General features: G+C 43.8%; 1 protein-coding gene across 1 annotated transcript in view; it reads right to left on the minus strand.

The window, feature by feature from the left end:
- The window catches only part of LOC136562658 (fibronectin type-III domain-containing protein 3a-like), a 39,345-nt gene that overhangs the window by 12,137 nt on the left and 13,125 nt on the right, over positions 1 to 14,083 (minus strand). Inside the window, exons 3-10 of the mRNA XM_066559608.1 lie at positions 10,517 to 10,652; positions 7,354 to 7,429; positions 6,402 to 6,478; positions 4,675 to 4,912; positions 3,463 to 3,735; positions 2,532 to 2,587; positions 1,279 to 1,433; positions 959 to 1,018 (exon numbers count right to left, since the gene is read on the minus strand). Coding sequence (XP_066415705.1) covers positions 959 to 1,018; positions 1,279 to 1,433; positions 2,532 to 2,587; positions 3,463 to 3,735; positions 4,675 to 4,912; positions 6,402 to 6,478; positions 7,354 to 7,429; positions 10,517 to 10,612 — 1,031 coding nt within the window. The 5' untranslated portion in view covers positions 10,613 to 10,652. The remainder of the gene's footprint in view (positions 1 to 958; positions 1,019 to 1,278; positions 1,434 to 2,531; positions 2,588 to 3,462; positions 3,736 to 4,674; positions 4,913 to 6,401; positions 6,479 to 7,353; positions 7,430 to 10,516; positions 10,653 to 14,083) is intronic.

Below are 14,083 nucleotides of genomic sequence, written 5' to 3' on the forward strand. Positions count from 1 at the left end.
TTTCTCACCCTTCATTTACTCTGCCATTACTCTCTGTCACAGTGGAGATATTTTAGGGCTGAAAAACCTGTGGGATAGGGGATGAAAACTATGCCAGGTGTTCCAAAATGGCAACAGGATACCTGACTGGAAAAGAGCCTTCTGCTAAAAACACCTTAAAATTCAAATACAGCCAACACTTGTGCAGGAGTATGGGCACTAAACAGGCCAAATCATAAAATAACAACTGTATTGTTATTAAACAATAAAATCACGATTTTCATAGGAATTGCTTCATGTTTTCAGCAGTCCTGCCTCTTTCAGTGGAAAACACAGCACTGTGCAGGTGGAGCTGTGCCCAGCACTTCCCACACCCAGAACTGTTCCACAGCCTCAGAGCAGGACTTTGCTGCAGGGAATCTTGAATCTCATCTGCTCCAGTGCCCCAGCACTGAGGGTGACTCTGGTTCCCCTGGTTTGTTTAGCAGCTGCTCTCTCCCTGGCCAGCCCAACACCACCAGTCAGGATCATTTACTCCTGATCATCCCATCCCACTTCCCACTGAGCCCATTCCCACTCCCCTGCTTGCACTGCTGCAGGTCAGACAAGCATCTCTGAAATCAAACTGACAAGTCAGATTTTCAGATCCAATTTCAAGGCTAAATTATTTCATTTCCCACTGACTTCAGCCCACGACAATCTACAGACTGTTGTTCTAAAAAAAGTACCAGCAGAGAATAATTTAAAGTTTGTAACTAAGAAATCTGAGGAGACAGAGAAGGCGGTAGGGAAGGAAATTCGGTGGTATTTTAATTAAGTTAAAAGAGAAACTGGAATTTAGATAGCAAACCCTGTGTCCACAGCATGGTGTTTTTTCAGAGTATTCCTGAACTGTTTGTATCACCCATTTTCCATGAAGCCACAATAACCCTGCAATGCCCATATCCCCCCAAGCTTTATTTCCTTCCCAGCAGCATACCTGGCATGATAATCAGTGGCTGGTCTGAGATCAGGAAGTGTAATTGTTAATTCTTCCCCACTGTAAAAAGGCAAAAACAAACAGAAAGCAGAGTTACAGCTCTTCCTTAAACCTCAGGGCTCAAAGCTCATTGAAAAGCAAAACCACGTAGTGCACATTTAAGTTTCCCACTGTCCATGTACAACTCTTTAGTGACATTACTTAAAATTTATTTCATGTGAAGTAGGAAGGTCTGCAAGTCAACAAACAGCTCCTGATAGAGAGATTGCTGATTGGTTAATGGTTTAAACATTGTGCTTAAAGGAAGAAACTAAACTTACACATAGACAGATTTAAATTTTCCATTTTTACCACTGTTGGATATTGCTACTTCAAATGTAAATGCTGCTGGACTATGACTATGGCTCTCTCCATTCTGTGAACTAACTGGGAGATTCCAGGACAGAACGGCTGATCTTGCTTGTATATCAGAAACCTATTAAAAGCATAAATAATGCAAGTAAGTTTGCTTTCTGCAAGAAAAGGTTAATTAGTCAATAACATGGCGTCGCTAATTGGCCTAGGAAGCTCCTCACTGGAGGAATTCTTTCCCTTTGGAGTGGGAATATAGAGGCATTCTTTGGATTGCAATGATTTCCTCTTTTCATTTCTAAAGGCTTTCCCTTCCAACACCAAACCAACACCACAGTGCGGCAGGAAGAGAAAATTCCTGCATCATGGTTTCCATCACTCACTCGGAGCAAATGTTCAGCTGGGGAGTCTTGGGCAGGATCCCAGATCAGATTTAGGCACAGACACCTTATTGTCATTTTCTGACAGATCCCTCACAAAACATTTAACCACTGATCCTAAGGACAGCACAGGCTCTGTTTGTAAAACTCAACATTTCTTGTCTGATTTTTTTTAGCTGCTTCATTCCCACACTCCAAATTCTCTCTGCCCAAGGCAACACAGCCTTGGGGTAGCTCAAAGTACAGATGTCAGAAGCAACAGGGAAAAAGTACTAAAGGACCAAAAAACCCCTCAAAAGCTGGTGCAAAGGAACACAACCCCTGTTTGCTGTGTGGATAATGCAGAGAAGAGCTCATTACACTTGCTCAATATCAAACACAGACATTTTAATTACCCTCACCAGACTCCACCTTCCTAAGTAAGTCTCTAAATACTCAAATATTTGCTCCAGTATCTCAATATAACATCAAAAGAGGATCTATCTGTAAACTTTATCCTTAACACTCCTAAATCCTCTCTGCTGAGCAAAGGATGGTTCCAAGAGTGGACAAACTTCCAAGAGTTTAGCAGGCCCCTGGTTTGCAAGGTAAAGCCCTCACATACACTGGAAAACTGCAACAGTGGAATATTCTGGGATTACAGGCTGGCAAACTGAGAAACAGTGAATTTCCAGCATGGCTGCCCTTTCCCAGCTATGAACTCTGACAGCTAAACTGTATTTACCTTCTCTATTAAAAAAATTAAACCATTAAGAACAAAGGAAAAGGGATTGATAAAACACAAGTTATTTTCTAGGAAGCACAGGCCCAGAAAATAATGGGATTTTAAGGCTAATACTTACAACTGGCTTGCCAATGCTCAAGTGAGTATCACATTTCCTGGATTCTGTGTCAGATTCTGCAATTTAAACACAAACCAGATTATCCCAAAGCCCGAGAGCAACCCAGGCTGTTACCAAAAGGCCACCACCAGATGGAGTTGGCCTCATTAGGACTTGAACAATGGTTCTTATTGTGCAAAGTTCATTTCCCCTGTTTGTTTTGGCTGCGTGAGGGGCAGAAACACCAACTATCCAAAACCAACAGTGGTACAAAAACCCTATTAGTACATCCTGCACAAAGGGGGTCTTTTCCTAATGGAGCAGAAATAGGTTTTCTTTGACAACACAAAAACATTCCTCCAAAAATGAGAGGTGTTAAAAAAAATGATAATAAGATCTTATCTCTGCCTGATTTGTTTTCCTGGAATTTCTATGGCAAAACATTCCCAGTTTGGAAGAAGCTTGACACTGTCTCAAAGACACTGCAAAAGGTTTTTAGTAGCCACAAGGTATTAAAAAGCTGAAATAAGAACTAATTAAACAGCAGCTTCTACAACTGCTCAAATTTTCATATTTCTTGAAGGTTAAATGGGTCCTGGTTCATCACAAAGAACTACAAACAGTGACACCAGAAGTTTTGGAAGTACCTATGGGACACCCTCACTGGGAATATTGATCAGTCCTGGCTCAGAAATGGCAGGGAAGTAAAAAGGTTTAAGATTAAATCTTTTTGAAGACCTTATTTGCTAAATACCGAATGAAAAAAATTGATATTCTAATGATTCCTAGAGAAAAAAAAAATCCAATGGATTCCATAATGGATTTCATAATAGATTTCAGGCTTCCTCCAATCCTGAAGAGCCAAACAAATTTATAAATTCAGCTTTTTCAGAACCTGTTTTGCAATGAGTTTATAGAAATAACTGAGATTTCCCCTGTCCATGCCACCTACCTCCCATCTCTGCCTCTGGACTGCCCTTTGTTTTTCCTATCTGCTTCTGCTTTAGTGCTCCAACTGCCCCTTGCTGGCCCTTTCCATTCCCATTGGGAATTGTGGCATTGGAAGAATTAAGGACTTTATGTGGTGAGGAGGGAGGGCTGTTCAGTTTATTGTTGGTGTGACCACTGGCTTGTCTGTCCTTTAGCCTCTTCTTGAGGTGCTCCTGCATTTTGAGACTCCTCTCGTCCCTCTGGATGAAGTTTGTCCTCCCATGGGAACGAGGTTCTGCAAAGAAGGGAGAAATGACTTCATTATTCTGAATTATTCATTTGACATCTGAGTCTACAAGCTGGAAAAATCACTAAAATCCAGCCCCTGGAACTTCCCTGTGCTTTATCAGTCTGGAAGTACAGGGATTTTGGAATTTGGGGTCTTTTTAAACTGAATTTTTTGGGCCTTACTCCTGTCAGTTGGTCCAGATCCTGCTTTACAGCTGCCTCTCTTCCCTGCTACAGACACATTTACAAAGAATTAAGCAAATTTAGGACCCAACTGAATTTTTCCAACACATCCTGAATGTTTTAGCCTAGAGCGAGGCAAAAGGCATAATTACCAAATTAAGTTTGAGAGACAACAAATGGTCTTACTAAGTCTAATTTCTGTTTTAAGTCTTGATAATAAAATAAGGATTTGAGCTTGGATTAATTCAACATAACCCTAGTCCTTCACTGATTTAGTGCTTTGTTCAGTTTTTAGAGTGGGTCTGCACTTCACCCTCCACTATGGATAACAACATTTTTTGGGTTGTTTTTGTTCACTTTTCAGTCACATCTGGACTAAAAAAAATACATTCATGTATCAAATTAAGTTTCATTTTCAATAAACTTCACGCCAAGGCTGTGACAAAACTCAGTGGGAAAAGAGTTTTAGGAGTCACTGCTGTGGGATTTGCAGTGGCAAAAGCAGGGATGTGTGGAAAATACAACATGGGAAAATACAACATTTCTCAGGTACAAATTTGCACAATCCCTTGAAAACAGAGGATCCAAACAGAAAAATCAGAGGATACACAACCACACTCTGCACACTCAGGGACTCACTCTTCGGGACTCAGGTGAGTCCCTGACCCACGGGGGTGCTCTAAGTTAATAGCACAACCCCTGGGGATGTGTGGGGAGGCAGGGCCAGCTGTCCCCAGGGCTTGGGGACACTCTGGGCTCTCACCTTGCTCCTGGAACACGTGCGGTGGCGGGGGCTGGTGCATGAACTGAGGTGGGAGCTCTCCAGTGCCGGGCACCGCGGGGAACACGGGGTGAGGGGGGGGTGGCAGCAGGGCATGGGGGTGGTGCATGTAATGGGGCACGTGGGGGGGAGGGGGAGGAGGGGGGGGATGCATGGAAGGATGGAATTCCCCCGAGTGGGGCACCACCACCACTCGCCGGACTCCATTTTCTTCCACCACCTGCAGGGAAATGGGAGAAATCAACTGTGAGGTCAGAGAGAATCCCATCATCAAATATTGTACATGCAACAAGGGATTGATTTCCCTCTTCTGGTTCATATCCAGGACCTGACAGGCAGGGTTTGCACACCAGACTGGATTCCAGTGGAAACCAGGCAGGTACTGCTGGGATGAAGTGGAGTTTGAGGCAGTCAGTCTGAACAATCACAGAATCCCAGGGTGGTTCAGGTAGGAAAAGACCTTAAACTTCATCTCATCCTACCCCAGGGACCCTTCCACAGAACAGGCTGCTCCAAGCCCCATCCAGCCTGTCCTGGAACACTTCCAGGGCTGGGAGTCCACAACCTGTTCACTCCTGAATTATTTCCCTCCACTTTGGCAGAATCCAAGAGAACCAGCCCTGGGCTCCTCCAGACACTGGGAACACAAAGTTATCACCTCATCTGACAAGAGCAGTCCAGGTAACTCAAGCTCTGATTTAAAGCTGCTTTCCAACTTGTCAATCCTTGTCACAACAGCCAAGGGAAAACAACCCAACCCTGCTGGTTTCAGGTGACAGCAAACACAGAAGAAATAAATGTGGTTTTCAGGCTGAGCAGCTCAGTCCTGCCAGGGCTTTGCCCACTGTTTGCACTGAGGGAACCATTTCACAGGGATCAGAAATTGTCTGGGAGATGCTTTGCTCAAGGTCTGCAGAGCTGAAGAACAGCAGAAGCCCAAAATTCAGCTGTGTGCAAAAAGAAACTTCCTGGAGAACCCAAGAACTCACAGGTTTCAAACCTACTCACAACACTCCTGATTTTCAACATTACTAAAACACTAGTTCTGTTTCCACAGTTGGTTTTGATTATTTCCTTTTAAAACACATTAATTTAGAAATAAATCAAACTGGGAGTATCTCTGGTAACAACATGCAGGTCTGACCTGAACAACACCCAGGAGTGGAAAATCCAAGGGAGTGGAAAAGCAAAGCTGGGAGAGCCCAGAGCCCTGCTCATTTCCCAAACACATCACTGGAATCAGTGTTTGCATCACCACCACACTCTGCTCCAGCAGTGCTGCTTTGCTGGAATTTCAGGAGATCAGGGCTGGTCAAGAAAGGAGCACTGAAAATTCGGATAAATTTTTATATTAAATAGAAAACCTGCAGCCAGTTGGGACTGTTCATATGACCCAGCTTCACCCTGCAAACAGGACTGACGGAAAATAAACATGTGGATCCTGTTCATGGAGCTCAGACAGTCAATTCAGAGCTGTCCTTGTTGCTAAAGTGTTTTTAACTGCTGGGAGCAGGATTAAAAAATTCCTGGAAACTGGATCAGACATTACTCAGTAACAGATGGGACAGAGCCCACAATAAAGTGAAACAGTTGGTAAGTTCAACGGAAAAAATAGCTTTTTTTCACAGCTAAAATCACCAATAAATAATAAAAATATTATTAAAATTTCCCCCAAAACCACCCAGCAAGAGAAGGAGAAATGAACCTACCTGAGACACGTAACCGGGAGGCACAAAAATCGGCGGCATGGAACCGTTTGGTGACATCATAGGGACATGTGCTGGACCTGCCAGGGACAAGGGGCCACTTCTTAACAACCAAGGCTTTTCCCATCTGGAGACACCTTTTGCCAAAGATGGGAGCCCCACCCTGGAGCCTGAAACATCAGGGATTGCATCCCATTCTCTGTTTGATTATTGGCTTTATCCCAAGCACCACGCTTTGGCCAGCAGTGTCTTTTTAATTGCACAAAAATCTGTATAAATTATTTTAATCTGTAAAAATAATTTCAGCTCTTAATTTGTGACAGTTAAAAGTCTGTAGTACTGAAGGCAAATGCAGGTATTGGGGTAAAGCTGATCTAGGAATTAAAAAATTAATTTTAAATACATTATTTTTTTATATGAAGCTCAAGGGAAGCATTTCTGTAGGGGATTTGATGAAAGCAGAATGGACACATTTTATATAATATCATGTAAAATGGTGACAAATTCTCCAAAAATGGAAATACTGCTAAATTCAACTTGACTTACAGGAGGTATTTTGCCCTGACTGGGGTTTTCTGTCACTTACCCAGAAGGTAAAAAGGAATTTGCAGGCACAGAGTGGAGCAATGATTCCCCCACCTCACAGCACAGGGAGGTCCCAGTGCCCCTTAAAGTTCTTTAACTTATTGTTAATAAATACCACATAAATCATGTGTTAGGATCCTGGGAAGACACTTAGTCAAGGATCACTGCAAACCCATCTTTTGGGACTGAAAACCTGCAGGATTCAGGGAATCCTGGCAGCTTCCCAGTGCTGCCTCATTTGTGCTTGGACACAAACTGAAAAATCTGATTTATTCCAGTGCAGAAAACACATCTGACATCACAGAAAAAAACCCAGTGGAATAACCTTAGAACCAAAATATTTGGATTCAGCACTTGAGCCTCCCTTTACCTTGAATGCACTGAATGTGTCCATCTTCAGTTGTAATTGTAAATGTTTCACCTGGGTTTACCTGGACAAGAATCACCTGCAGGAAACAGAACACAAAAGAGGGGTTGGGGGCTTTTTAAATGTTATACATTCTCTGGGGGAAAACCCCTCCTCTTTAGAGACAAACAACATCAGAGCTTTGGCAACCTTGGAGTAAAACAAGAAAATGATGGGTAGAATGAAAATATTTCTTCCTACTTTGACATAAAATCCTTGTATTTTTCCTCTGGTTACTCCCAGAAGTGCCTCACTTGATACACATGAAATAAGCTTTTAATTTCCCATTTCACACTGCTTTTTCTGAGGCAATAATGACCTGAGATTCACATTGCATTCCAGGCTTTTCCCACCAGCTCTGCCCTGCAGCTCCTGTGAGCCCAGGTGAGTTTTCCCTGTGGGAGGAACCCAGGCCCCAGTGACATCCTGCAGGTCCCTTTGGTCCCCTTGCACACAGATCCACCTGGAGCTGGGCCAGGATCACTCCTCAGGCACTGCTGGGATCCCAAACCACCCCCTCCTCCTGCCCCAGCCTCAGGGGAATTTTGGCAGCTGCACTTTATTGTAACATCTAAGATATTCCACAGTTAATCCTTTATTAAAAGGGGGATTAGCCAGGTAAGAACTGCAGGTACACAATTCAAATTCCACTCTGGTGACAGCTGGCACTGATGTAAAAACTGAAATAAAATGTATTTGTCAAAGCAGCTGTGAAAATCAGTGTAATTTTCTTTCATTCGATTTTTATGAAGTAGTTTTGCACTATTCATGGAGTGACATTTGTAGCAGGATCTGAAGAAATCACCAGGTCATTTAATCCCTGGTAAAATGAGCTACACATCATATTAATGAATGAATTTTTCTGTGCTGCAGCTCCCTGAACTCCTCAGACACCAGTTTCATTGTTCTCATCACTACAGACTCCAAGGATAAATGATAAATTGTATTTTAACACTGGTTTTGCAGCTTCTGCATATTGCTGTATTAATCTTTGATTTTATTTTTTATAACCTCCCTTGTAGGGGAGAATGGATGCTCCTTGTACAGGAGAATTTTACTTTGGCTGGATGATTTGTTTCTGGATATAAGTAAGCCACCAAAATCCCTGAAAAGGCCATTTAGGCACTCAGTAATATTTATTATGGTTCCAGGAGAGTGAGAGATAGCAGAGAAAGCCTTTAAACGTGGCATAATTTGCATTAATAATGAAATTTATGCAGATTTGTCACTTCAGAATGCAAGTAAATGCATGACTTCAATGCTAATACATTTCTTGGGGTAAAGGGAGAGAAGTGGTGTCAATTGTTTAAAGAAAACTGACAATAATGGGCTGGGGATTTGCCAGAGCACAAGAAACAGGAAAAAGATTTGCTGTGGATCCAGGATTGCACAGGCAGGGACTGACCTCAGGAAAAGGCTCATCTCTGAGGGCAAAACTCAGAGGCAAGAAAGGGAATGTTTGAGAGATTCAGAGCCTCTCTGAGGTGGCACAGCCTCAGCCCAGTTCCATGAGCTGCAGCTCAGAGCAGGGGGAAGGATCCCAGCAGTGCTGCAATCCCAGCAGCCGAGCCTGGAATGCCAGGAATGCTCAGGCCCTGCCTCAGAGCAGTGACTCACTGGGATTCATGAAGAAAATGCAGTCCCAGGCACCTTCCAACAAGGAACATGTCCAGGAAGCTGGAGCAGGGCTGAGGGGTGGATCTGAGCCAGGTGAGACAGGGGAGAGCTGAGCCCAGGAGCTGCCAACACCCCTGAGCACCTCTGCAGGGCTGGTGGCACCAGCACAGGCAAAGCTGCTCAGCCACAGCTCTGCTTTTAGCCTTATTCACACATTTTTGGATCCAGAAACCCTTCCAGAAAACTTCCAACTTCTGCTTTAAGTGAAATGGAGCTAATGGATTCACTGGCCAAACACACAGGTTTGGTTTCTGGAAACAAATCTCTCTGCAATAATTAAGTATTAGCACTGTCCTCCACAGCACTGGCAGAGAAATAATTAAAAATCCTCTGCATTAATAAAGATTCTAAGTCAAGACTCTCTCTAAAAGATTCTATTTAAACTTCAAATGCATCTCCACAATACAACTCTATTATTTTCTTTTTTTTTTTTAATCTCACCTGATTGCAAAGTCTCCTCTAGGTCCTAAAAATGTCAGTGACTGTCACCTCCATGTCCCACACACAGAGCTCTGGGGACAGGAGCCAACTAAATCTACCTGATCTCCCTTCCTCATGAAACCTGAACCACCTGAGCCACCTCCCAGCTGGGCAGGGCTGAAATTTCACCTTCTACTGCCAGAACTTCAGAAATGTCTTGGAGACTTTGCTCATTTCCAGACATACTCGTTGTACTTCCACCCCCAGGGTTTGAGGCAGAAAGGGAAAAGGACTTTTTCTTTAAAAAAGCTCATTTTTCCAAGTATTCAACTGAAACAAGACAGATTTCTCCATCTTATCTGCAGCAATGACAAATTAGAGGAGATCTCATGTAAACTTTCAGCATTTATGGCCTGCCAGACCTCAAAGGATGGGAAGAGCTCCCAGTATTTGTAGTCCAAAGCACTCAGCTCTTTCTGCTGAACACTAAACTCACATTTACTGACAATTTACATAGACTTGGGCTTCAAAATTGTTCTGCTGCCACTTTTTACTTGTGTTTCTAACCCTACCAGGGACTTCTGAAGGGTTGTGTCCAATAAAGCTCTAAAGTTTCAACTAAATACACTCAGGTTTCACCACTGCACTGTAATTATTAATGAAGACACTTAAAACCAGGGAGCCAAGGTCTTTCCTTTCATTTTCCTGTCATAGATTTCCTCTGCAATCCCTTGCTAATCTTTATTCGTCACTTCACAGGAGTTTCAAAACCTTTATTAACCCCCCAATTTTTCCTTTGATTTTTGGAGTTTGCAGCTCCATTTTAAAGCCTTTTTTTTTCACACCTGTCCACTGGCTGAGAGCTGAATGATTTTTTTTCCTCTCTCCATTTGCACTTCTGTTTAACTCCTGATGTCAGTGCTCACAGGCACATCCCTGCCCAGCTCTCAGAGCGGTGGCAGAGCTGCCTGGTTTTTGTGGAGCCACCATCCCAGCTGCTCCCAGTGCTCCCAGTTGAGGGCTGACTTGCCTGCTGGATGCTGTCCCCGTTGACCATGTGAGGTAGAAGTGGCACTTCATTCAGCAGAGGGGTGGCTTCCAGGGGGGGCGGCTGCTCAGCCATCATTTCTTGGGATCACTCATGGACACCTGCTCACCTCAGCCACCTGCTCCAAGGAAAAACAGGGATGAGGTCAGATCCAGCTCTCCTTTCCTTAAACCATTCTCTGTTTGTCTGACAAACTCAGCTCTACCAATTCCAAGTGCACCCAAACACTCCAATGTTATCACTTTTAACTTCTTTCATGTAAGCAATAAATGTCCTTTTCCCAAAATTTTCCCCTTTAATTATCAGGAATATTCAACCACGAGTGCTGGAATTGCTACCTCAGTGCAGCAATTACACAGTAGAGGAATTTACACTTATACAGCAATTTATTCCTAAATTTGCACTTCAAATTCCTAAACTGCTTCCACTCCAGACCCCAAGCTTTAGGCTACATAATGCACACACCACATTTACATTTTAGTGATGATCAAAAAACCCCTAAACCATGCAATTTCTCCAATACAAAATCTGCCAGGGTGAAAGCAAAGCTTGAGACAACACAAAATCCTGCTTTATCCCAAAATTTTTGACTGACAACCACGGGGAAATGTGAATGGAAAAGTGCTGCAGAGTTGTGAGCTTCCAGGGAATAATCTGTAATTAGAGTAAGTTAAAATACACATGATACAAACTAATTATAGTAATTAGAGCAAATCAAGCTGCAAGCTCCCAATGGTAGGGAATTTTCAGTATATAGTTAATCCAGCATCCATAAAAAGCACAAGATAACAGGATACAGGAAATGCTGACACTTCCTGCTCCTTTCCCATTACCTCCCATAAACCAGAAGGCAAAATGTGGTTATGAGGATCCAATTCCTTAAAAATAAAAAGCAAACCACAAAACACCTCCCTAAATCTGTGCATGAACCAAGTCAAGCTGCTTCAAAGTGTCAAATCCTTCTTCAGTTCTCCACAAGCAGCAAGGAAAGTGCAATTTTTGCAGAAGAAAAAAGACAAAAACTGGTTAATTCTGTACCTGTGGGACTGTATTTCTAGCAGATTAGCAACAGTAGGAGACATACAATACAATTAACATAATTTCTTCTGGCTTTAACTGATTTTGTACAGAAAAATCTGTAAGAAAGTTGAGATTACAAAGGTTTTTCCTGTGTTATCAAGACAAGGCAAAGGAGCTGGTGGAATCCACTGATAAAACCCCCATTCCTCCTTTGCAAAAGCATCTCCAAATCAGAGATGCAATCACACAGCCACAAAATGCAGCACAACAAACTCCTCAAGACTTCCCAGAACCCAGCTCCTTTCACAAGGAAATTCTTCTCCAGGGCTGCTCCAGTAACAGCTTTAGGAAGCCAAACATCACTGCAAGGTGCAAGGGCTGGACAGGACCTCAAGGATCAAATTTGCATCAGCTTTGGTCTAAATACACTTAATAAATACACCGAATTGCCTGAGCATGGTATTTATTTCCTGAATAAAATAAACTCCTTTTTGTCAGGTTTGGAATTGCCTCTGCCAAGGATGCAAATTTTAACTATTCCACTTAAAAACCCCTGCCTGGAACCGTAAAATTCAGGCAAAGGTTTCTTCCTCTACACCTCTCCCATTTTTTGAGGTTGGATCTAAGCCTTAAGAGCCATAACAGGAATTCACTGTACACAGGCAAAATGAAAATTCTTTATTTTATATATGCATATGAATTTCTTCAATCTCAAAGAAAACAGAAATTAGTAGTTAAAATAAAGGGGAAAACACTTTACCAAAGGGCAACTCCTTCTGCATTCAAATTCAACTCCCCTAAATTAACAGCTGCAGAAAAACATGTTCTGAAACAGGACCCAAAGGCACCTGCAACTTTAAATAAAGGTTCAGAGTTTCTGTGCTCATCCTCTGCAACTTTAAATAAAGGTTCAGAGCATCTCTGCTCTTCCCCTGCCTTGGCTGAATTTAATTCTCTCTTTAGGACAAGTTACAGAGCAGAACCCCAACATCCCTGTGGTTTTTAGAACCCTTCATCTCCTGCCTAATGACACAGGGAGGATTTAATTTACATAGACACCTCCAAACACTTTCTGCTTGCTTAGTGCTGTAATTTCATTTCTCTGAGGAAGAATTTAATATTTGGAGTATCAGGAAATAATTGGTTTTAAACTCTTAATGATAAACTCCAAAACCAGCCAATTTTGTGTCTTAGTAGCAATGGTCATATGGTCAGAGAAAACAGAAGTATTGACAGGAACAAGCCCATCTGAAGAGGTTTTGGGGCAGTTTCACCTGGCTCAGAACATTGATATTTCCCTGTGCAGCTGGGCTGGGGTGGCTGCAAGTAGCAGAATTCTGAGGACAAAGAGGAACATCCTGACAAACTGGAAAAAACCAAGTTATTTTGGGTTTTGAGCACTGCTTCATTCCCTGAAAACACTGATAAGAGCAACAAAACCACCCTGCCCTCCAAGGGAACACAGTCAATGAATGTGGGACTCAACCCCTCCCCACTTCAACAGGTAAAACTTTTCCAGGGAAATAAATCCATGGATTCACCTCCCCAAAGCCTCCATCCCACTCAAGGAAGTAGGTGGTATTTGGGTAAATAAAAAGAGAATTCCTGAAAAGTTATTACATACTCAGCACAATTTCCTGCAAAACAAAACAAAGACAGAGCTCTATCTTGAAAAGCCATTTCCCAACACCCTCCCACGGCTGGCCTGGAGCAGGGAATCCAGTCCTGCTCTCCCTGCAGGGCAAGGCTGCTCCCCAGGGAAAGGTGGAGGACAACCAGCACAGGGGCAGAGAGGAGACTGCAGGATCCCAGAGCTACCTCCATCCACAGCCTCACACTCAGGCATCACAGAATCCAGCATGGTTTGGGTTAAAAGGGACCTTAAAGCCCATCCAGTGCCACCCCTGGATCCCTGGCTGTGTCCAAGGCCAGGCTGGACAGGACTTGGAGCACTCTGGGACAGGGGAAGGTGTCAGTGGACAGTGGCAGGGACACCTTCCCCTATCCCCAGGCTGCTCCAAGCCCCGTCCAGCCTGGCCTTGGACACTTCCAGGGATCCAGGGGCAGCCACAGCTTCTCTGAGCACCCTGTGCCAGGGCCTGCCCACCCTCACAGCCAGGAATTCCCAATTCCCAGTATCCCATCCATCCCTGCCCTCTGGCAGTGGGAAGCCATTCCCTGTGTCCTGTCTCTCCATCCCTTGTCCCAGGTCCCTCTCCAGCTCTCCTGGATCCCTTTTAGGCACTGGAAGAGGCTCTGGGGTCACCTTGGAGCCTTCTCCTCTCCAGGTGAGCACCCCCAGCTCTCCCAGCCTGGCTCCAGAGGGACTCCAGCCCTTGGAGCAGCTCTGTGGGCTCCTCTGGACTCTCTGCAGCAGCTCCAGCTCCTTCCTGTGCTGGAGGCAGCTCTGCAGGTGGGGTCTCACCTGAGCAGGGCAGAATTCCCCTGTTCCTCCTGCCATGCTGGAAATGAGCCCTGGAATCAGGGGGTTCTGGGGCCAGGGCAGCTCCAGCCTCTCCTCCACCAACT

This window comes from Molothrus aeneus, chromosome 14 (assembly GCF_037042795.1).
Source record: "Molothrus aeneus isolate 106 chromosome 14, BPBGC_Maene_1.0, whole genome shotgun sequence".
Lineage (NCBI taxonomy): Eukaryota > Metazoa > Chordata > Aves > Passeriformes > Icteridae > Molothrus > Molothrus aeneus.